Source organism: Schistocerca nitens, chromosome 8, assembly GCF_023898315.1.
Source record: "Schistocerca nitens isolate TAMUIC-IGC-003100 chromosome 8, iqSchNite1.1, whole genome shotgun sequence".
NCBI classification, from domain to species: Eukaryota; Metazoa; Arthropoda; class Insecta; order Orthoptera; family Acrididae; genus Schistocerca; species Schistocerca nitens.
In genome coordinates, this window is record NC_064621.1 from 350,699,097 (window position 1) to 350,721,528 (window position 22,432).

The following is a 22,432-nucleotide window of genomic DNA, read 5'->3' on the forward strand; positions in this document are numbered from 1 at the left end:
GGCAAAGCAGCAGCTCAGATACTTTCTTCACTTTTTGAGTCCATAGAGCAATAACTCTTTATTTTGCGATGTTCCACAACATTCATGGAATAAGTCTAATCTGTAGCTCAGCTTCGTCTAGATTTCAGCAGGAGGAAAAATTTTCTGGAGTCTAGACTTTTCCAGAATCGCCTTCGTTATTATATTCCCATTTCACTGTAGTGTCCTATAGTTGTCAGCCTACTGAGTGTTCCCTAATTTCCGTATTGTAAATGGTCTTCACTTAGCACTTTTTTTCCTTTTGTATCAAATTTTTGATGTTCTGGGGTAGATTACTTCCAAAGTTGTATATGTGTGGCCTCCAGGGGTGTTATTCTGTTGATGAAGCTCTTTCTCGATGTGAGACGTGGAACGGTGGTGAAATATTTGGGCATCGTAATGCCTTTGGTGAGAAGTCTGCTTCTTCCTGTCATATTCTCCTCTGTTAACTCTGGAGGAGCGATACCAGTAGGAAGGTAGACTGCTTGCTGAGGTATGGTATGTCCGAAACACATTGTCATAGTTCTAACAGTTTCATTATGCGTCACTGAAGAACTATGAGCGTGCTTGCCACAGACCGCTAGTGCGTATTCACTGGCGCTGTTGGTAGAAAATATCGGCTGGCTCCCTACTTAGTAGCGCGGACCACAAGAAGGCTTTAATGAACGGTCCTCTGAGTCTCCTGTAGTGGTTTGCACCAACTAAATAAACTTCTTAAATCATATTAGCACAAATGGGATGCGACGTCTGCTCTTCTCTTTAAGCCGCTTCTGGGATTCCATGAGGTGCACGGCCCGTGGATTGAAGGTGTAGACCAGGTGACCGTTCTATTTTGGAACCAACATTAATGATTTTTTCGATAAACCGACAAACACATCACAACGTTGACTTTAGACTTTTGTTGTATACCCTTAATATTGAATTAAGTATTTTATTAAGTAAAAAGTTTGCACCCAAAGAACACTACACGACGTGAACGAAGGGCCTTCAACGAGTGCGAAGGCGGTTGGTGGGAGCTCTGAACGCCACAATTTTCAACCCAACACAGGATTTTAAAAACTGCTTTGAAACTGTTGATGCTGTATAACGAGATGCGTAGGTATTTTTTTTTTTTAAAAAACTGGTTTTTAACAAAGTGGCAGCACTCTGAAATAAAAGTCAGTTTACTAATTTCTAAGATTTTGGAAGGCATGACGTCAGCAACTGTTGTTTAGGGGAACCGTCCAAATTGCAATATTAATTTTATTTATTACTTGATTACTTTTTTCAAGCCCTAGCTCATTGTCAAATCACCCACTAAGCTAAGCAGTAACATCTATTATAACAGCCACATGTCTACTCATTCCAGTTAATGACGTCTTGTCAATTAATGCAAGACTGAAGTTCATTCATCTAACTAAGCCATGCACTAATTTACAAAATGTGTTTAAGTGCAGTTAATAGGCATGTGGCTGTCGTAATGGATGTTACTGCATAGCTTAGTGGATGAGCTTATGCCCGAAATTAGTCGTCAAGTAAGAAGGAAAATTAATATTGCAACTTGGACCATTCTCTCCAATTTATTGCATAATTTGATGAAAGTCAATGTTTTCGACAAAAAAGTCGTTATAAGAATGTGCACAAAAAATCGAAATTAAACTATATCTCAAATATCCTACGTACTACACTATTGAAAACACCGACTCACAAGTTACAAAAAGTTATAATGCAGTTGAATGTGTATTTAATGAGGTGCAACTTTCGAAAAAAACAAACGTTTAAAGTTTCAACCCGTATTTTTTAATGTTGAAACTAAACAAACGTTTAATCCGCAGTGGCAGCACCGTTCAGTTAGCCTCTTTCTCGCTGATGTCGAAAGACTCATTTTGACGAAATTATGTCGATTAAATGGCTTCCTCTCACCGATCGAAGTATTTTTTGCACGACTGGGATTGCTTTTCCAGCCTGTTCTATACATGTAAATACGTTTGTTTGTCATTTTCTGGCATTCACGTTTTACTTCGTACAAAATAACAAGCGAAATGACAGACCTGAGACAGGCACGTGTTTTCAGACTGTTCACCATAAACGAATCGTGTTACGAAGAGAAATCTCGTTGAAAATACTATTTTACTTGATGCTAATGTCGTCTGAGATACTAGCCGAAACTAACAGGACCCCTATTCCGTCAGAAACTATTATAGTATTACATCGGTTACGTTCGAGCTCTAGGATGCACCAGACACCCATGCAGTAAATCGTGGTTTTAACACATTTTAACATTTACGGCACACTTGGTATGAATTAATCTTAAATATAGACTCTCTAACGGACATTTCAAGCCAATAAAAATTTCTGCCCCGGTCTACACCCTTCACGACAAGGTTCGGTGTTCTGGCCACCCTGGATGTAGGAGGCGGTTTCCTGCATCCGGCTAGGTGAATACCGCGCTGATACTCACGACTGCTTCAGTTGCACTGTTCGCAAACACTACGGTAAACGTTGTCATGCTTTAACGTTGCTAACACCAAGCACAGACAGTTGGGGTATAAAAATTCCGGCCCTAGGGGGTAATGGTTGACAACAGGAAGGATACTCAGCCACACTCTATCAATAACATTGCCAAATATAGGTTAACACGCCGACCCCGTGGAGATACGGGGTAAAGGCGAGGGAAGAAAAGACTTCTGATTGCTTGATTGTTGTCAGTCTGGCCTCAGGGGAGTGATGTTTCATTGCATTTATTCCTAAAGTTTGTTTGACAGGTTTTGCACGCTCGTTCGACGCGTCACCAGTCATCGTAATGTTGAGCAGAGAACTTTTGTTACAGGGAGACGACGTGATCGTGACTGTAGAGAACGGCGACCTGAGGGGCGTGGTGGCCACGTCACTGAACGGCGCTCTCTACAACCAGTTCCTGGGCATACCGTTCGCCACGCCGCCTGTGGGAGATCTCCGATTCCGTGTGAGTACTAGATCTGGAAGTTCTAAACACTGTGGCAACTCTGTATAAACGACGGGCGTTCAGTCAGCAACGCAATTTCTTCTGAAAGCAGATTGGTTTTATTCAGAATCCCAACCAACATATTATTCCCCACTCTTCTGGATACAAATCCCTGTTCTCCATCATAATTTCCGTTCGTTGCGACTGCCTTACCCCACCTTACAGGGGGAGAGAACCTATATGCCTGCATGGTACCACTCGACTGGCAGAAGTCAAAGACCTCCAAGCATCAATAACTTCCCCATAATCCAAGTACCCCTCTCTGCGGAGTACGTCCTTCATTGGTCCAAACAGATGGAAGTGCGAGATCCGGACTGCAGGGTAGAACAAGAACGTCAGTTCAATGAAGTTCCGTGAGCTCCTTTCGGGTGCGCAGAATTGTGTGAGGCCTTGCATTGTCATGGAAAGGAGAAGTTCGTTTGCATTTTTGTGGCGACGGACACGCTGAAAGTCGTTTCTTCGCTGCAAGAGTCACAACTGTGTGCACAGGCCGGCACGTGTGGAATCGGACTGGTTTGTGCGACGTTCTTGCAGTGACGAGAGACTCCTCGCCTACTGTTCACTCCCAGGTCATCGGAGACATGCAGCGAGCGCCTATGAATTTCTGTAGTGCTATGATTTTCCGCCGAAAAGGAACTCAGTGACAGCACTCTGTTTGCAACGCATTTCCGCTACAGACGCCATTTCGAAGGCTAGCTATAGCACCGCCACCTGTAGGAACTTCATGGAACTATAGGTACTGAGCGGGAATATTCCACAACAAATTTTGAACTTTTACAACCGAAATTGGTCGAGAAAAAAATATGTTTCATCGCTTATTGAACGCCCCATGTAATCTTACTTGTTTTCTCATTTTCGGAGCAGACCAGTTCTCATGGATTTTAGACACAGTGTAAGCACGTTGATCATTTTATTTAACTGATTATACAAATAATCCTTTCTGTAATCTGCTACAGTTCATGTGAACTATATGAAGGCTCGTACCGTTTTATGGTGACCCTTATGTAGGGTCGACAAACAACAACAAAGGACTACAGGGAAGAACAGAGCTATGTGTTAGTATTATTTTAAATAACCTTATAATCTAATACCACTAGTGCAAAATCAGTACCTTTCTCCTTACTATCAGCCATTTCAGTAAACTGAGGTTCTAACTGCATACACAGAATTGGTGAAGTACAACTGGCTTATAATCTAATACCATTAGTGCAAAATAAGTACCTTTCTCCCTACTACCAGCCATTTCAGTAAACTGAGGTTCTAACTGTATACACAGAATTGGTGCAGCACAAGTGGCTTATAATCTAATACCATTAGTGCAAAATCAGTACCTTTCTCCTTACTACCAGCCATTTCAGTAAACTGAGGTTCTAACTGTATACACAGAATTGGTGAAGTACGAGCGGCTTCTGTACAGACAGGAGTACCTCAGGGACGTAACTTGTCACTAGTGTAGACCATCCTGTATATTGAGAGAGCATTTCAGAAATGTGATGATGATGATGATGATGAGTCCCATACCTCTTTACAGAGCGTAGGGGAGCGACGCGGGAGACCCGCGCCGCCTTACTAGGCAAGGTCCTAGTGGAGGTGGTTTGCCATTGCCTTCCTCCGACCGTAATGGGGATGAATGATGATGATGAAGACAACACAACAACACCCAGTCATCTCGAGGCATAAAAAATCCCTGACCCCGCCGGGAATCGTACCCGGGACCCCGTGCTCGGGAAGCGAGAACGCTACCGCGAGACCACGAGCGACGGACCCATTCAGAAATGTATAGAATGTATAATATAAAGAGTATAAATACTTCACCTGTGTTTTAGGGGTTCTGAGTAACTATATCGGTACGGTAGCTCAGCGTGCAGCCCTTTGTAATAAAAACTGAGTAAAGTAATCGACGATCAACTTGAACGGATGTCATATGACGTCTGCCCAGACCAAACTCAACAAACAATACCGAACAAAACGGAAAAAACGGGGATAGCGTCTTTGATTAATAATCGGATACAAAACCAGCCACCGCTTAAATTTTGATTAATAATCAGCATTGGCCGGCGAAGAATTCTGGCATGACAAGTCACCTTGCCAAAGAGGGCGGAGGAGCGGACGTAGGTTCAGGGCACTCTCTTGTCCTAGGGGTGGGAAACTGTCCCCAAAGGTGGAAGAATCAGCCATGATCAATGGCGTGAGGGTGCAAGAGGACATGGAAACAACTGCAATAAAGACACATAACGTATACCCACAGAACATGAGCCTGTAATTGAAAAAGTGTCAAGATGACACCTCCATTGGCAAAAGACTCCGGAATAGTCCCCCTTTAGGATTTCCTGGAGAGGACTGCGAAGCGAAAGGTGATCATGAGAAAAATATTGAATAAACAACGGAAGGATAACGTCCTACGAGTCGGGCGTGGAATGCCAGAGGCTTGAACATGGTAGGGAAGCTAGAAAATCTGAAAACGGAAATGCAGAGGCTCAATCTAAATATAGTAGGGGTCAGTGAAGTGAAATGGAAAGAAGACAGGGATTTCCGGTCTGATGAGTACACGGTAGTATCAACGGCGGCAGAAAATGGTATAACGGGATTAGGATTCGTTGTAAATAGGAAGGTGGGACAGAGTGTATTACAGTGAACCGCTCAGCGATAGGGTTGTTCTTATCAGAACCGATAGCAAACCAACACCGACAACAATATTTCAGGGCATAAATGCCTACGCCTAAAGCTAAAGATGAAGATATAGAGAAAGTATACGAAGATACTGATAGGATAATACAATACGTAAATGGAGATGAAAATCTAATAGTCATGGGGAACTGGAATGCAATTGTAGGGGAAGGAGTAGAAGAAACGGATACAAGAGAATATGGGCTTGGAAAAAGGAACGATAGAGGAGAAAGACTAATTAGGTTCTGTAATAAATTTCAACTATTCATAGCGGATACACTATTCAAGAATAACAAGAGGAGGATGTATACTGGGTAAGGCCGGGTAATACGCGAAGGTTTTACTTAGATAAAATTATGGTCAGGCAGAGTTTCCGAAATCAGATATTGGTTTGTAAAGCGTACCCAGGAACAGATACAGACCTAGATTACAATATAGTAGTGATGAGGACTAGACTGAAGATTAAGAGATTAGTCAGGAAGAATCAGTACATAAAGAAGTAGGAATCGGAAGCACTAAGGAATAACGAGATACGTTTAAGTTCCCTAATGTTATTGTTACAGCAATAACGAATAGTTCAGTAGGCAGAATAGTTGAGAAGGAATGAACATCTCTAAAAAGGGCAATCACAGAAGTTGCAACGAAAAACGTAGGTACAACGGAGGTAACTGCGAAGAGACCATGGGTAACAGAAGAAATACTTCAGTTGATCGATGAAAGAAGGAAGTGCAAAAAAGTTCAGGGAAATTTTGGAATACAGAAATACAAACGCTGAGGAATGAAATAAATAGGAAGAGCAGGGAAGCTAAGACGAAATGGCTGCATGAAAAACGTGAACAAATCGAAAAAGAAAGTCGGAAGGATTGACTCAGCATATAGGAAAGTCAAAACAACCTACGCTGAAATTAAAAGCAAGGATGGTGACATTAAGAGTGCAAGGGGTATTCCATTGTTAAATGTAGAGGAGAGAACGGATAGATAGAAAGAGTACATTGAAGGCCACTATGAGGGGGAAGTTTTGCCTGATATGTTAGAAGAAGAAACAGGAGTCGATTTAGAAGAGATAGGGGATCCAGTATTAAAATCAGAATTTAAAAGACTTTTGGAGGACTTAAGATCAAATAAGGCAGAAGGGATGGATAACATTTCATCAGACTTTCTAAAAGCATTGGGGGAAGTGGCAACAAAACTACCATCCTCGTTGGTGTGTAGACTGTATGAGTATGGCGACATACCATCTGACTTTCGGAAAAATATCATCCACATAATCATGAAGACTGTATGAGCTGACAAGTGCGAGAGTTATCACACAATCACTTTAACATCTCATGCATCCAAGTTGCTTACAGGAATAATATACAGAAGAATGGAAAAGAAAATTGAGGATGTTTTAGATAACGATCAGTTTGCCTTTTGGAAAGGTAAAGGCACCAGAAAGGCAATTCTGACGTTGTGGTTCATTATGGGAGCAACACTAAAGTGAAGTAAAGATTCGTTGAAAGTATTTGTCGACCTGGAAAAAGAGTACAGCAGTGAAAATGGTGCAAGATGTTCGAAATTCTGAGAAAAATCGGAGTAAGCTACAAGGAGAGACGGATAATATGCAATATGCACAAGAGCTGAGAGGGAATAATAGGACTGAACGACCAAGAACGAAGCGCTCGGAGTAAAGAGGGTGTACGACAAGGATGTAGTCTTTCGCCCCTACTGTTCAATCTGAACATCGAAGAAGCAATTATGGAAATAAAAGAAAGGTTGAGTAGTGGAATTGAAATTAAGGGTGAAAGGATATCAATGATACGATTCGCTGATGACATTGCTATCCTGAGTGAAAGTGAAGAGGAATTAAGGATCTCCTGAATGGAATGAACAGTCTGATGAGTACAGAAATGGAATGAGAGTAAATCGAAGAAAGACGAAAGCAATGGGAAGTAGCAGAAATGAGAAGAGCGAGAAACTTAACATCAGGTTTGATGGTCACGAAGCAGATGATTATAAGATTATAAGGAATTCTGCTACCTCGGTAGTAAAATAACCAATGACACACAAAGCAAGAAGGACGTCAAAAGCAGACAAGGACGTGCAAAAAGGGTACTCCTGGCCAAGAGAAGTCTACTTGTATCAAACATAGGCCTTAATTTGAGGAAGAATTTTCTGAGAATCTACGTTTGGAGCACAGCATTGTATGGGGTGAAACATGGACTGTGGGAAAAATCGGAACAGAAGTGAATCGAACCGTCTAAGATGTGGTGCTACAAACGAGTGTTGAAAATTAGGTGGACTGATAAGGTGAGGAATGAGGAGGTTCTGCACAGATTCGGAGAAGAAAGGAATATGTGGAAAACACTGACAAGGAGAAGGGACAGGATGATAGAACATGTGTCAAGACATCAGGAAATGACGTCCGTGGAACTAGAGGAAGCTGTAGTGGGCAAAAACTGTAGGAGAAAGACAGAGATTGGAATACATCCAGCAAATAATTGAGGACTTAGGTCGCAAGTGCTACTCTGAGATGAAGAGGTTGGCAGAGGGGAGAAGGAAAAAAAAAGTATATAAAGTTATGCTTTAAGGCCTGATTATATTACAGTTATCACAAAATACGTAAAACAGTATTACAATGGAAGGAATTTATATAAACACCCTGCCAAAAGAACACAATTTTCAACATATTACCATATGTGTCAACATAGCCTCTTCGTCTTTGTAATGGCCCTAATTCGGCGAGGAAGAGAGTCCACAAGGTGCTTCAACTATCTCACGGATATTCATTGTTAATCAGACCCTGTTGAGCTAACAAATAACGAGAAGGTTGTTTGCTACGTTCTACCCCCTGTTCCTAGTAGCTCTCTACATTTCTGTGGGATTAATGCCGTCGTCACACGGGACGACGCAGCTGACGCTGACGTGTACGCAGGCGGATACCCGTCATGGGACACAGGGCGCCGTCGGCAAAGGCCAGGAGCTGGTTAACGTGTTTTTGCGCTCTTGGCGCCCTCAAGCCGGACATGTCGGATTTATGTGGCTCGCAAACGATATAATTTGTTCACGCAAATGGATGTGCATGGAATTCATACGTTAGCCCTACTAAAAGGCACATTTGTAAATAATAGATTTCAGCTGTCAGTCGTCATTTTGAAATTTTATTGGCAGATCTAGATTTCAGCTAGAAACTAGCCATTCTCAATGCACTATCATCTTTGATCAATGCAAATACTAGTATTCAATGAACTGTGGATGAAGCCCGACCAACAGGCAATACATGCTTTGATCAAAAATGGTAGTGCATTGAGAATGGCTAGTTTCTAGCTGAAATCTAGATCTGCCAATAAAATTTCAAAAGAACGACTGATAGCTGAAATCTATTATTTACAAGTCAATATAACAGTCGCTGCGTGCAACAGCCTTCTGAATGGAAGGTAACATGATAAAATGCACATTTCCTTTTTTGACGATAAGCTAATCATGTTGTTATGTCTGTGGCGTACAGAAATAAAAACTTCGATAATCGCGGACGTGTAGTAAGACAAAAGGAAAGATACATGTCTACTCCCGGAGGGACATCAGTTTACAAATGTTCACCTAATGGAATAAACTCCCTCATGATAGAGAGCGCACTTATAACATCAAATATTACAGAAATTATCTCTACAGATTTCATGGGAAACTCCATAAGATTTTAGAAAATGCGAAGGTGGAAATAAAATTGGATACATTAGGACGCGAACCCTCTTCCATTCCAACCTCGTAATGCCTCAAACAACTATACTTTACTTTTTTCTTTACAAGTAAAAAGGAAACTGCCATCTTAGTATGGCGAGTAAAATCTGTTCTTCACGTAAAGGAATGTAAATCGAAATCGTAGATTTTAAAATGTCTTCTTGTACAACTAAAATTGGCTCCTTGCCAAATAAGGGAAAAGATACGAATAATATTGATAGTAACTTAAGGATTCTTTTGTACCTTGTGCTGAAACTTTTTTTTCGTATCTCCAACTTCTTCTTGAATGTTTGAGCTTGCAGTTTTCCCAGATCTTATCTTAATTTGAGTAGTATGTCCGTTTCCAGATGTTGGTGATCTGACTGTGGTGTTTCCCTGTTCTGAGAGCACCAAGCTGCGATTTTTCATGTGATTTTCATATGTTATTTATTACTAGGTACTGACTCAACAGAATTTGATTCGCTTCTGCATCATAATTTTCAACATGTTACCATATGTGTCAAAATAATATCATTGTCCACTTATCTTTGCATGTTCATATTCCATATAAGCACAGTACTCTTCAAGTACTGATGATATAAGCAGCGGTGTAATCCAACCGGCGGCATTGTGGTTCCTGCAAGGTTATGGTTCAAATGGCTCTGAGCACTATGGGACTCAACATCTTAGGTCATAAGTCCCCTAGAACTTAGAACTACTTAAACCTAACTAACCTAAGGACATCACACACACCCATGCCCGAGGCAGGATTCGAACCTGCGACCGTAGCAGTCCCGCGGTTCCGGACTGCAGCGCCAGAACCGCTAGACCACCGCGGCCGGCCTGCAAGGTTATCTTTTTTTCCTGGTCTGGTTAACTGATGTGGACGTTGTGCGGATCCTGTGCCGTGATCAACATGTGAATTAAGGGGTCCACGTGACAGCATGTGGCGCAGACTGGTGTGGGTTCAGGTGGATGACGTGGAACATCTCATTGGTGATAACTTTGTCGTTAGTGATTAGATACCATGTAGACCGGACGCGTGATGGTAATACAGAATTATGGTTATTTCTCCGGATGGTATTCCATTTAGCTTGCTGCTATTTTTGAATGTGACTGTTTTCTCTGTCACCTGCTGTGAGAAAGGTATAGATTCTCGTGTTGGTCTAAGGTGGACGGATGTTGTCAGCTTTTCGTTTGCAGGTAACTAAACTCGTTGTAGTAGAGTCTAATATGGCGAAAGGTTAATTGGTAGCATTATACTGCATGGCCTCCATTCGGACGTTAAGTTCTTAATTAAGCTCGGTGTGTCATTGGTGATAGTTTTACGCATGCGAATGTTCAGTAATGTCCGACATTTATGGCTGGTAGTACTGAGACCACGTACTCCTCGTGATGTTGGTAACATCAGTGTTCCATAGCTGTAGGTAGTCTGATTGTGTGCACTCTTTGCAGGAGATCCAAGTCCCTGTCAGGATAAATTCATGTTGTAGCTCTAATCTAATGCAACATGTCTGTCCTGTTTTTTGTCGCCATCACATCTGGTACTGCGCCCCAGTAAACTCCGTGCTGTGCTCTCGTTGCACGCCAATCGAGATGGGTAGCATCACCAATGCCTCCTCCTATATGGAGCACCGTCGGCTTTCTCTTGGTTAGCTTCGCACCGACGAAGGCAGAAGAAATCAGAAGGGAAACTTGCCGGATTGTTTCAAGGGCAAAACCAGCCAGAAGCAACATCTCGGGAGCAGAAAGAGCAGCACTACGAGCCCTCAGAGACGATAAGGAGATAGTCGTTCTTCCTGCCGACAAAGGAAATGCCACAGTCATCCTTGAGAGACGCGACTACGAACAGAAGATGCTGCAATTGCTAGACGATCCAGCATATCGGAAAATCAACACAGACCCGACCAGTAAGATACAACAAAGCACCGCCACCTTGCTGAAAAATGGCGCGCTCGAGGACAAGGACATCAAAAGACTTCGGCAACTTTCGGAGGTAGCTCCGAGGATATATGGTCTCCCAAAAACGCACAAAGAAGGGATGCGACCCATAGTCAGCAACATAGGGGCACCGACGTATCTTTTGGCGCAGCACTTAGCGGGCATGATAAGACCTGATGTGGGGAAATGTGCGCACCATATCCGGAACTCGACGGACTTCATTGGCCGCCTGAAGGAGATGACAGTACAAGAATCCGACATCATGGTCAGCTTCGATGTCGTCTCATTATTCACACGTGTCCCGCTGGAAGATTCTCTCCACTTAATAAGTGAGAAATTCGGGCCTGAACTGACACAACTGTTCAGGCACGTGTTAACATCGACGTACTTTGTCTTCAACGGTCAATACTACGAGCAGACCGACGGAGTAGCCATGGCGAGCCCGCTCTCCCCAGTGGTGGCCAACCTGTTCATGGAGAGTTTCGACGAGGAAGCACTGGAAGCCGCCGAACTGAAACCTGTTTGCTTCTTTCGCTACGTGGACGACACGTTCGTCATCTGGCCACATGGACAGGAACAGCTACAGATTTTTCTGTAACATCTAAATTCGGTCCATAGTAACATTCAGTTCACTATGGAGACTGAGAAAGATGGAAAACTACCCTTTCTTGATGTCCTTGTGGAACGTAGGTCTGATGGCTCACTGGATCCCAGTGTGTACCGGAAGCCCACACACACTGACCTGTACCTACATGCGTCCAGCTGCCACCATCCGGCGCAGTTTAATGGAATGCTCAACACCTTGGTACATAGAGCACACTCGATCTCTGACGAACTGAACTTGACAACGGAGCTCAAACACCTGGAGACCGTGTTCCGCAAGAATGGGTATGGCAACCGCCAAATCCAAAGGGCCTTCCGACAACAGAAGTGCAGCAAGAACCGAGATGAAGAACAACACGAAGAAGAAAAGCAAGCTCTGGCCTTTCTGCCGTTTGCTGGCAACGTGTCGTCAAAAATAGGGAGACTGTTAAGGCGACACAAGATTGACACAGTCTTGTTGCCACCAGCAAAGATTCGTGACCCACTAGAAACGGCAAAAGATGACGTAGGGCTTAAGAAAGCGGGCGTATACAAAATCCCGTACGGCTGTGGCAAATCCTATATCGGCCAAACAGTTCGCACAGTCAAGGACCGATGCAAAGAACACGAACGTCACACCCGCTTACGCCAACCCAGCCATTCGGCCCTAGCAGAACACTGCATTGAAACCGGACACACAGCGAAATTCGAAGAGACAAAAATCCTGACTTCCACAAGTGCCTACTGGGACAGTATCTACAAGGAGGCCATAGAAATTAGAGTAACAGATAACCTCATCAACAGGGATACCGGGTTTCAACTTAGCAACGCCTGGAAACCATTATTAAACACCATCAAAGAGCAAAGGCGCGAGCGGACGCGAGATCCTTCCGCCACGGCGGACGGAGATGGACTGCGCCTACCACCGGGCGTGGCTGCAGCTACACCCACCCCTCCCACCACGCGGCGCCCCGCCGGCCGCCCGCGCCGGGGTACGACTCGGGACCCCGCGGACATAAATACCACGGACACAGCGCAGACAGATCATTCCATCAGCACCACCTGATGATGGCGGAACGGTTATTCGCCGAAATATCGTGGAACTTCGACGATCGGATCCGGCTGGACACCCGAGAACCTTGGATACAGCACATTCGCCAGGAAAGCCTCAGATCACATATCCCAGGCATGTTCGATAGGGCTAATGTCTGGAGGACATGCTAGCTACTCTAATCGAGCGATGTCGTTATCCTGAAGGAAGTCATTCACAAGATGCGCGCGATGGGGGAGCGAATTGTAGTCCATGAAGACGAAAGCCTCGCCATTATGCTGCTGGTAAGGTTGCTCTATCGGTTGGAGGTTGGCATTCACGTATCGTACAGCCGTTACAGCGCCTTCCATGGCCACCAGCGGTGTACATCGGTCCCACATAATGCCACCGCCAAACAGCAGGGAACCTCCACCTTGCTGCACTGGCTGGACAGTGTGTCTAAGGCGTTCAGCCTGACCGGGTTGCCTCCAAACACGTTTCCGACGATTGTGTGGTTGAAGGCATGCGACACTCATCGGTGGAGAGAACATGATGCCAATCTTGAGCGGTCCATTCGGCATGTTGTTGGGCCCATATGTACCGCGCTGCGTGGTGTCGTGGTTGCTAAGATGGACCTTGTCATGCTCGTCGGGAGTGAAGTTGCGCATCATGCAGCCTTTTGTGCACATTTTGAGTCGTAACACGACGTCCTGTGGATGCACGAAAAGCATTATTCAACACGGTGGCGTCACTGTCTGGGTTCCTCCGAGCCATAATCCTTTGGTAGCGGTCATCCACTGCAGCAGTAGCTCTTGGGCGGCCTGAGCTTGGCATGTCATCGACAGTTCCTGTCTCTCTGTATCTCCTCCGTGTCCGAACAACATCGCTTTGGTTCACTCCAAGACGCCTGGACACTTCCCTTGTTGAGAGCCCTTCCTGCCACAAAATAACAATGAAGACGCGATCGAGCTGCGATATTGACGGTCTAGGCATGGTTGAATTACAGGCAACACGAACCCTGTACCTCCTTCCTGGTGGAATGACTGGAACTGATCGGCTGTCGGACCACCTCCGTCTAATAGGCACTGCTCATGTATGGTAGTTTACATCTTTGTGAGAGTTTATTGACATCTCTGAACAGTCAAAAGGACTGTGTCTGTGTACAATACCCAAAGTCAACGTCTATCTTCAGGAGTTCTGGGAACCGGGATGATGCAAAACTTTGTTTGAAGTGTGTATTATTTTGTCAGCCAGGTGGTCAGTAATCAAGATATGTGATGTACTGAAACGAATTGCTGCAGTAATTTGACAAAACGTTATCCGAAACCCATGTTCGTCATTGTCTTAATGATATATTCGTGGTTTATGAGGTCATACGCTTTTTCAAAGTCTATAAACAATGGCGTGCCAGTGTCTTCATTGTCCACCAGAGTGCATACTACATCCCCACGTCCCGTAGATCGCAGGCAGCTGATATCACATTGGTTCCAGGTAGTGGGGTTTTCCGAGTATTTTATGTAACACCGGTTGCTTTCGCTGTTTCACAGTCCTTGTTATGATTTTAAAGTCTGAGTCGTGTAAGGTGATTGGTCGCATTTCATGTATTTTTTTTTGCTGTTTCCTTTGTTTGATGAAGGCGCAATGAAGCCTTATTTGAGTTCCCCTGGTGCAAATTCAAACTGCCACAATTCATTCACAAGCTGGGCTAATGTTTGGGCCAATATATTCCATTAGTGTGTAGGCTGTTGGGTACAGGAGGTTTTCGTTTCGTGGCCCTGAGGACGGCGTATTGTATATCGTTTCCATTGAATGAGGCCTCAAGCGTATCACTATCGTCACGTGACTATACGCAGACTATTTCATGTAGTACTTCGGAGCACCGCTTGTCACTGATCTGCTGCCTGTCGTAAAATTCTTTCTAGTATACATGCGACGAGATACCACGGTGTCTTGTAACTAGTCCCCGTCTCATCAACAACCTCTTCAATTAGCTTTCTGTCGCGGCAAGTTTTATAAAGTGTGGAACAGTCAGGTTGTTTCTTCTGACACGATGTCCTTTGATTGGGATCGTGTTACGGTGTCCTTAATTTGTTTGCGATACAGGTTCGTAATTTTCACCTTGTTCTTCTTTATATGGCAAGATGCGTCATCAGCTGTGTTGTCGGTGGAATGTTATTGTTCACGGAGACTTGACAAGTTAAAATCTATTACCAGAATGAAATTTTTACTCTGCAGAGGAGTGTGCGCTGATATGAAATTTCCTGGCGGCTTAAAACTGTGTGCCGGACCGTGCCTTTCGAGGGCAAGTGCTCTATCAACTGAACTACCCAAGCATAACTCACGACCCGTCCTCACCAGCTTTGCTTTCGGCAGGACCTCGTGTCCTACCTTCCAAACTTCACAGAAATTATCCTGCGAAACTTGAAGAACTAGCACTCCTAGAAGAAAGGAAACTTGTATTGTTTATTTGTGCCAATAGGACCTCTGTTGAGCATAACTCGGCCGGCCGCTGGTGGCCGAGCGGTTCTGGCGCTACAGTCTGGAACCGCGCGACCGCTACGGTCGCAGGTTCGAATCCTGCCTCGGGCATGGATGTGTGTGTTGTCCGTAGGTTAGTTAGGTTTAAGTAGTTCTAAGTTCTAGAGGACTTATGACCTCAGCAGTTGAGTCCCATAGTGCTCAGAGCCATTTGAACCATTTTTTGAATTTGAGCATAACTATGTACTCTTGACCTAAGTCTCGGTTTGGCACTGAGTAGCCACTACTTAATAATCGATCTGCATTGGGTTTGAGAGCGCTTTACTTGCTCCTCAGACAGTTGGATGTCTGCATGCGGCTGCTTGCCTTGCAACTGGCTGACTTTCATTCTCCGGTAGCCTCTCCCACGTAACACTTCTGTACGCTGGAGGTTTATGTAGCATTGATGGGCACGGTGGCCAGAAAAGCCATTCACTACATTATGGCCGAGAGCGGCAGAGACCTACCCAGCTGGCGGAATCTGGGGCTACGTGTACGAATGCGAATATATGAATGAGACGCTGCCCCGTGTATTTTTTCCCGAGTGTCAAGTGGTTTCAGTCCAGCGACGAGGTTGTCGAGTTCTGTGCAATTGTTAAAGTTCTGTGTTTGGCCTTTTGGTGATACAACACAGTTATAATCTCCCCCTGTGATACAATTCGTGGCAGATTCATTAATTAAGAAAGGCACATCATTTTTATAAAAAGAAGAACATTCCTGTCGGCGGTTACTGCAGGATGGTTCGTATAAGTTGACAATGTGAATGCCATAGATTCTGCAGGATATGCCCTGTCCAGAAACCAGATGGCAGTTATAAGAGTCGAGGGAGATGAAAGGAAAGCAGTGGTTGGGAAGGGAGTGAAACAGGGTTGTAGCCTGTCCCCGATGTTATTCAATCTGTATATTGAGCAAGCAATAAAGGAAACAAAAGAAAAATTCGGAGTAGGTATTAAAATCCATGGAGAAGAAATAAAAACTTTAAGGTTCGCCGATGACATTATAATTCTGTCAGAGACAGCAAAGGACTTGGAAGAGCAGTTGAACGGCGGATAATGGAATGTAGTCGAGTTACCTCGAGTGATGCTGAGGGAATTAGATTAGGGAATGGGACACTTAAAGTAGTAAAGGAGTTTTTCTATTTGGGGAGCAAAATAACTGATGATGGTCGAAGTAGAGAGGATATAAAATGTAGACTGGCAATGGCAAGGAACGCGTTTCTAAAGAAGAGAAATTTGTTAACATCGAGTATAGATTTAAGTGTCAGGAAGTCGTTTCTGAGAGTGTAGCCATGTATGGAAGTGAAACATGGACGATAAATAGTTCGGACAAGAAGAGAATAGAAACTTTCCAAATGTGGTGCTACAGAAGAATGCTGAAGATTAGATAGGTAGATCACATAACTAATGAGGAGGTACTGAATAGAATTGGGGAGAAGAGGAGTTTGTGGCACAACTTGAGTAGAAGAAGGGATCGGTTGGTAGGACATGTTCTGAGACATCAAGGGATCAACAATTTAGTACTGGAGGGCAGCTTGGAGGGTAAAAATCGTAGAGGGAGACCGAGAGATGAATACACTAAGCAGATTCAGAAGGATGTAGGCTGCAGTACGTACTGGGAGATGAAGCAGCTTGCACAGGATAGAGTAGCATGGAGAGCTGCATCAAACCAGTCTCAGGACTGAAGACCACAACAACAACAACAACAACAACAACAACATGCCCTGTCCATTCGTTAGCCGTATTATGTTCGAGCCGCCTGGTTAGAGGCGCCATGTCACTGACTGCGCGTCCCCTCCCACCGGAAGTTCGAGTCCTCCCTTGGGCATGGGTGTGTGTGTGGTGTTCTTAGCATAGGTTAGTTTAAGTAGTGTGTAAGTCTAGGGACCGGTGACCTCTGCAGTTTGGTCCCTTAAGAACTCACACACATTTGAACATTACATTCGAGCGATGGATACCAGCTATTAGCAGGATTGCGATTGCTGTATAGTCCTCTTGATGTTAGTTATGGCTACAAATCCCGCTACTTTCAGTTTTACGCAGGCTTCCTGTAAGAGCTCGATGTCCACATTAGTGGAATATAGGAAGTCAGAGCGCTCAGTTTTACATCAATCTGAATTCTGTTAATATTAACTGTTTTTATGTTGCATTTGAAAGTATCGTTCATTGAGAAGGAGATGCAGCTCAGTCGATGAATACACATTCACACACAAATCTCAATATAAAACTACGGCTGGCTCTCATTTCTGTCGGTTTCGTTGTCCATCCACCAAGGATCAGGCGGTGGTAAGTTTCGATTGTCGTTGGAGCCCATGGGTGCTAAGTTGGCAGTTGTGGATTGTTCCATTGTTTCAGGTTGGCTGTTTTTCAGTTTTGCAGCCACTTGTTGGGTTCAAAAATGGTTCAAATGGCTCTGAGCACTATGGGACTTAACTTCTGAGGTCATCAGTCCCCTAGAACTTAGAACTACTTAAACCTAACCAACCTAAGGACATCACACACATCCATGCCCGAGGCAGGATTCGAACCTGCGACCGTAGCGGTCGCGCGGTTCCAGACCGTAGCGCCTAGAACAGCTCGGCCAACTCGGCCGGTTACTTGTTGGGCTACCGGCCATAATTGTTGTGCTGACTCAGTAACTCCTCCACGAGCAATGCGCAGTTTCTTTTTGTCAGGCGACGATCGGCCTTGGAAATCTTTCTGGGACTCGGTGTGGGGTTCTGCCCACTCGTCTCTTATAAGGTGCCTAAGGGATGCTGCTTTCTCGGATAGCTATACAACAATTCAAGCAAATCACATTAATGGTTTTTATTACAATAAAGTATATTGGCAATGCTTAACTTTGTATGTACAACAAGTTGTCGCAAGCGATTGGCGACATGCAAACAGTCAGTGGTCCTTCATTATATACAGTGTCCATGTAAGCATTCACAGTCGCGCATAAGTCACTGCTATCGTTAAAGTACTGCTCATCTAGGCCTCTGTGCTGGTGTCCGTCTTCTATTGTCCGGCCAAGGCTGTCAGGAGCGGCGCTCATGTTCTCTTCGTACGGAGGGCGCTCCTGTCGTGGTGCGGTCCTGCTCAGCGAGCTATTGGCTGACGTAATCTCACAGCCTTCTCTGCTCTAGCGTTCTTCGTCTTCGTGTTACGCCCGAACACTCGGATACGGACATTTTTTTAGGTAGGAACTGCTTGTTCAGTGGCACCCGAATGTACGTCAAGCGCCTCAGTGTGAACTGTGACGTTTATTTCCAAGCTGTCATGTTCAAAAATGTTGAAATGTGTGTGAAATCTTATGGGACTTAACAACTAAGATCATCAGTCTCTAAGCTTACACACTACTTAACCTAAACTATCCTAAGGACAAACACACACACCCATGCCCGTGGGAGAACTCGAACCTCCGCCAGTACCAGCGGCACAGTCCTTGACTGCAGCGCATCTGACCGCTCGGCAAATCCCGCGCGGCAGCTGTGATGTCACGTCCTGTCGTTGGTGCTGTTACGCTTATTCAAAGGGTCTATTGCAGAAACGCTGGGTTTGATAGTGGTGTTGTCCAAAGGTGCACAAATGTACCTTCTTACCCAGGAACAGATTCTTTCAGAGCTGAATCACCCACGAAGCCGCGTGAAGGGGAACTAAGTTCAGGAACAAAATTAGATTGCGCTTCGCTGCAATTTCTGCTTGAGCGTCGGACATTCCAAGTCAGCTCTCACAGGGAATGCTTTAATTTGCGACACTTCAGTTACCGCTGCAGCGGCAGCGATTGCTACGTCGTCGGGTGTGTGTGTGTGGGGGGGGGGGGGGGGGGGGGGGGCACGACGGTGTCGCTAAGCGTAAACAAACGGTTGGCGACTGCGGCATACTGAGCCTCCGGCTTGCCTCCCGAATCTACTTTGGAAGGTAGCTGTAACGGTCGTCCTCGCGGACACTCCGCCCTAAGATGGCAGAACAAGTACGTTCTTGCACCTCGTAAAAACTACGAGAACTTGACTTCCGCACACTTTGAGAAAGGACGGTATGCGTGATTGTAAATCAATTTTAACAGTTCTCACACCATTATCCATTTTGTAGTGCATGTTACCTCCACAGCCTGTTTAATGTACACCAGATAAAGTTCAAATGGTATCAGATGCACTTTTACGGTTCTGACAAGGGAACCTCCCCATCACACCCCCCTCAGATTTAGTTATAAGTTGGCACAGTGGATAGGCCTTGAAAAACTGAACACAGATCAATCGAGAAAACAGGAAGAAGTTGTGTGGAACTATGGAAAAATAAGCAAAATATACAAACTGAGTAGTCCATGGGTAACATATGTAACATTAAGAGTGACATGAGCACAGGAGCGTCGTGGTCCCGTGGTTAGCGTGAGCAGCTGCGGAACGAGAGGTCCTTGGTTCAAGTATTCCTTCGAGTGAATATTTTAATTTTTTATTTTCAGACAATTATCAAAGTTCAGGCACTCACACATAATCAACTTCGCTCTCCGAAATTCTACATGTTCAGATTTGCTTGGACATATGCAGGATTTGACGGTCTACACATGCAAAAATTTGAAAACGTTAAAAACATATGTTTTGACAGAGCACAGAGAAAACTGTGCGACTGTGAAACTGTTGCATTCATTTGTTGCAGTTTATGTGACACACTCTTATGTTTTCATCACTTTTTTGAAAATGATTATCACATCCACAAGAAAACCTAAATCGGGCAAGGTAGAAGAATCTTTTTACCCATTCGCCAAGTGTACAAGTTAGGTGGGTCGACAACATATTTCTGTCATGTGACGCACATGCCGTCACTAGTGCCGTATAGAATATATCAGACGTGTTTTCCTGTGGAGGAATCGGTTGACCTATGACCTTGCGATCAAATATTTTCGGTTCCCATTGGAGAGGCACGTCCTTTTGTCTACTAACCGCACGGTTTTGCGGTGTGGTCGCAACACACAGACGCTAAACTTATTACAGTGAACAGAGACATCAATGAACGAAAGGACAGATCATAACTTTGCAAAAATAAAGTAAGTAAAATTTCCGCTCGAGGGAAGACTTGAACCAAGGACCTCTCGCTCCGCAGCTGCTCACGCTAACCACGGGACCACGGCCCTCCTGTGCTCAAATCACTCTTAATGTTGCCTATGTTACCCATGGACTACTCAGTTTGTATATTTTGCTTATTTTTTCATAGTTCCACACAATTTCTTCCTGTTTTCTCGATTGATCTGTGTTCAGTTTTTCAAGGTCTATCCACTGTGCCAAATTATAACTAAATCTGAGGGGGTGCGATGGGGAGGTTCCCTTGTGAGACCTATCCAAGCGTACGTAATGTTAACACGAGTCTCCTCGCATGGTTTCGTACTCGGCATCCCCGTTCGTCGTGTACACAATTCATCAGCAGATTTCCTCGTTCTGCAATTTCACAGTGTGTACGTTACTCAGGAAGTCGTATGCCATTCCATAAACGTCTTCTTCCGATACTTTAAACGTTTCAAACAACCAATCTTCAAATTCGTAAATGTCTGGACACTCAGTACTGAAACTGGAACTAAACTTCAGTATACAATTTCGCACTTGAGATTGCACTTGAAATCAAAGAGTAAATATCAAAACACGCACGACATAAACGCCAGTGACTTGCACTGTCGGGATCGCTGCACACACATAACCGACAACTACGGTCGCGCCGCCGCGACTGATTAAACTGAAGGTCTAACCGCCACATACTATATGTTACAATTTCCTAAAGGCTTTAATCACCAAATTTTTATTGACATTTAACGATAACAAATAATAACAAGAACGACACGTTTTCGTAACTCTTCAATGAGTCTTCGCCTCATAGCATCTTAGCGGCATGACGCGCGAATTATAACGCGAAAATAGCTAAGTATGCAGATTCTTTAATCACCAATACGATGCTTAACATCATTTTATTACAATAAATCGTTCTCGAGGCATTCAATGTCCTGGTTCTTAGAAACAGCATATATTCATAGGCTGCAACGTATAACGTAAACCCACCGAATAAGGGCTTCTACTGAGTGCGACAAATATAGTATGGGGTCTCGCTTTCTGCTTGTGACGTAGGGAGCGTTCTTGCTTCCCATTGGTTCTAATTTACGTGGCACGTTTCCGAAATATCACAGAACTCGTGTTTAACGTGACGAAACGGGTCCTCCACGAGAAATAGCAGGAAGTGACGTCACAAAACAGAGCGCAACGCTAACGCTAGCGGACCGTGCATCCGAACGTTGAGCGTTGAGCGTGCCGAGTTTCTGACGTCATAGCGTGGAATAGCACGTTCGGGAGTCTTTCGGAACGTGCAGAGCAATATCTGGCATGTTACACATTCTGAGCGTGCGTCTGAGCGTTGACCAATGAGATGGCACAACGCCACCTACGTCACACGCACGCCGTCCCCCTTCAGTACAGAGTTGTGAGGCGTCATATTGGCATTCATTTCAAGAATATACGTATATATGCCGTTTCTGAGCACCAGAAAATTGAGAATCACTGGAAAACTCGTTGTTAGCTGAGTGATTCGTTCCAATAAAATAAAGAGAAACATCATGTTCGTGGCAAAAGAATTATTGTAACTTGCGTATTATGAGAGTAGGCTATTTGAAGGCAGCGACACACTGAAGATCCACCCAAAACGCATTGTTCTTGGTACAATTTGTTATAATTAAATTTCAATTAGTAACATAATTATCTACGATTAACGTTTTTAGCAAGAGTAATGCAATATGATTAAGTGCAAGTAGCGCGTTATTGGATTAGCGTAATGAGTAGCATCTCTATCCGATAATGAGTTTTTGTTGGGACGGATGATCGCGTCTTAACACTTCCAAATTTTTTCCTAACATTCGCGTTTTATTAGGTTCTGATACTTTATTATTAGTTTAATATAAGTACACTCCTGGAAATTGAAATAAGAACACCGTGAATTCATTGTCCCAGGAAGTGGAAACTTTATTGACACATTCCTGGGGTCAGA

At 44.3% G+C, this 22,432-nt stretch overlaps 1 protein-coding gene across 1 annotated transcript in view; it reads left to right on the forward strand.

The window, feature by feature from the left end:
• LOC126198496 (juvenile hormone esterase-like) overlaps positions 1 to 22,432 on the forward strand; it is an 84,783-nt gene that overhangs the window by 11,459 nt on the left and 50,892 nt on the right. Inside the window, exon 2 of the mRNA XM_049934870.1 lies at positions 2,828 to 2,962. Coding sequence (XP_049790827.1) covers positions 2,828 to 2,962 — 135 coding nt within the window. The remainder of the gene's footprint in view (positions 1 to 2,827; positions 2,963 to 22,432) is intronic.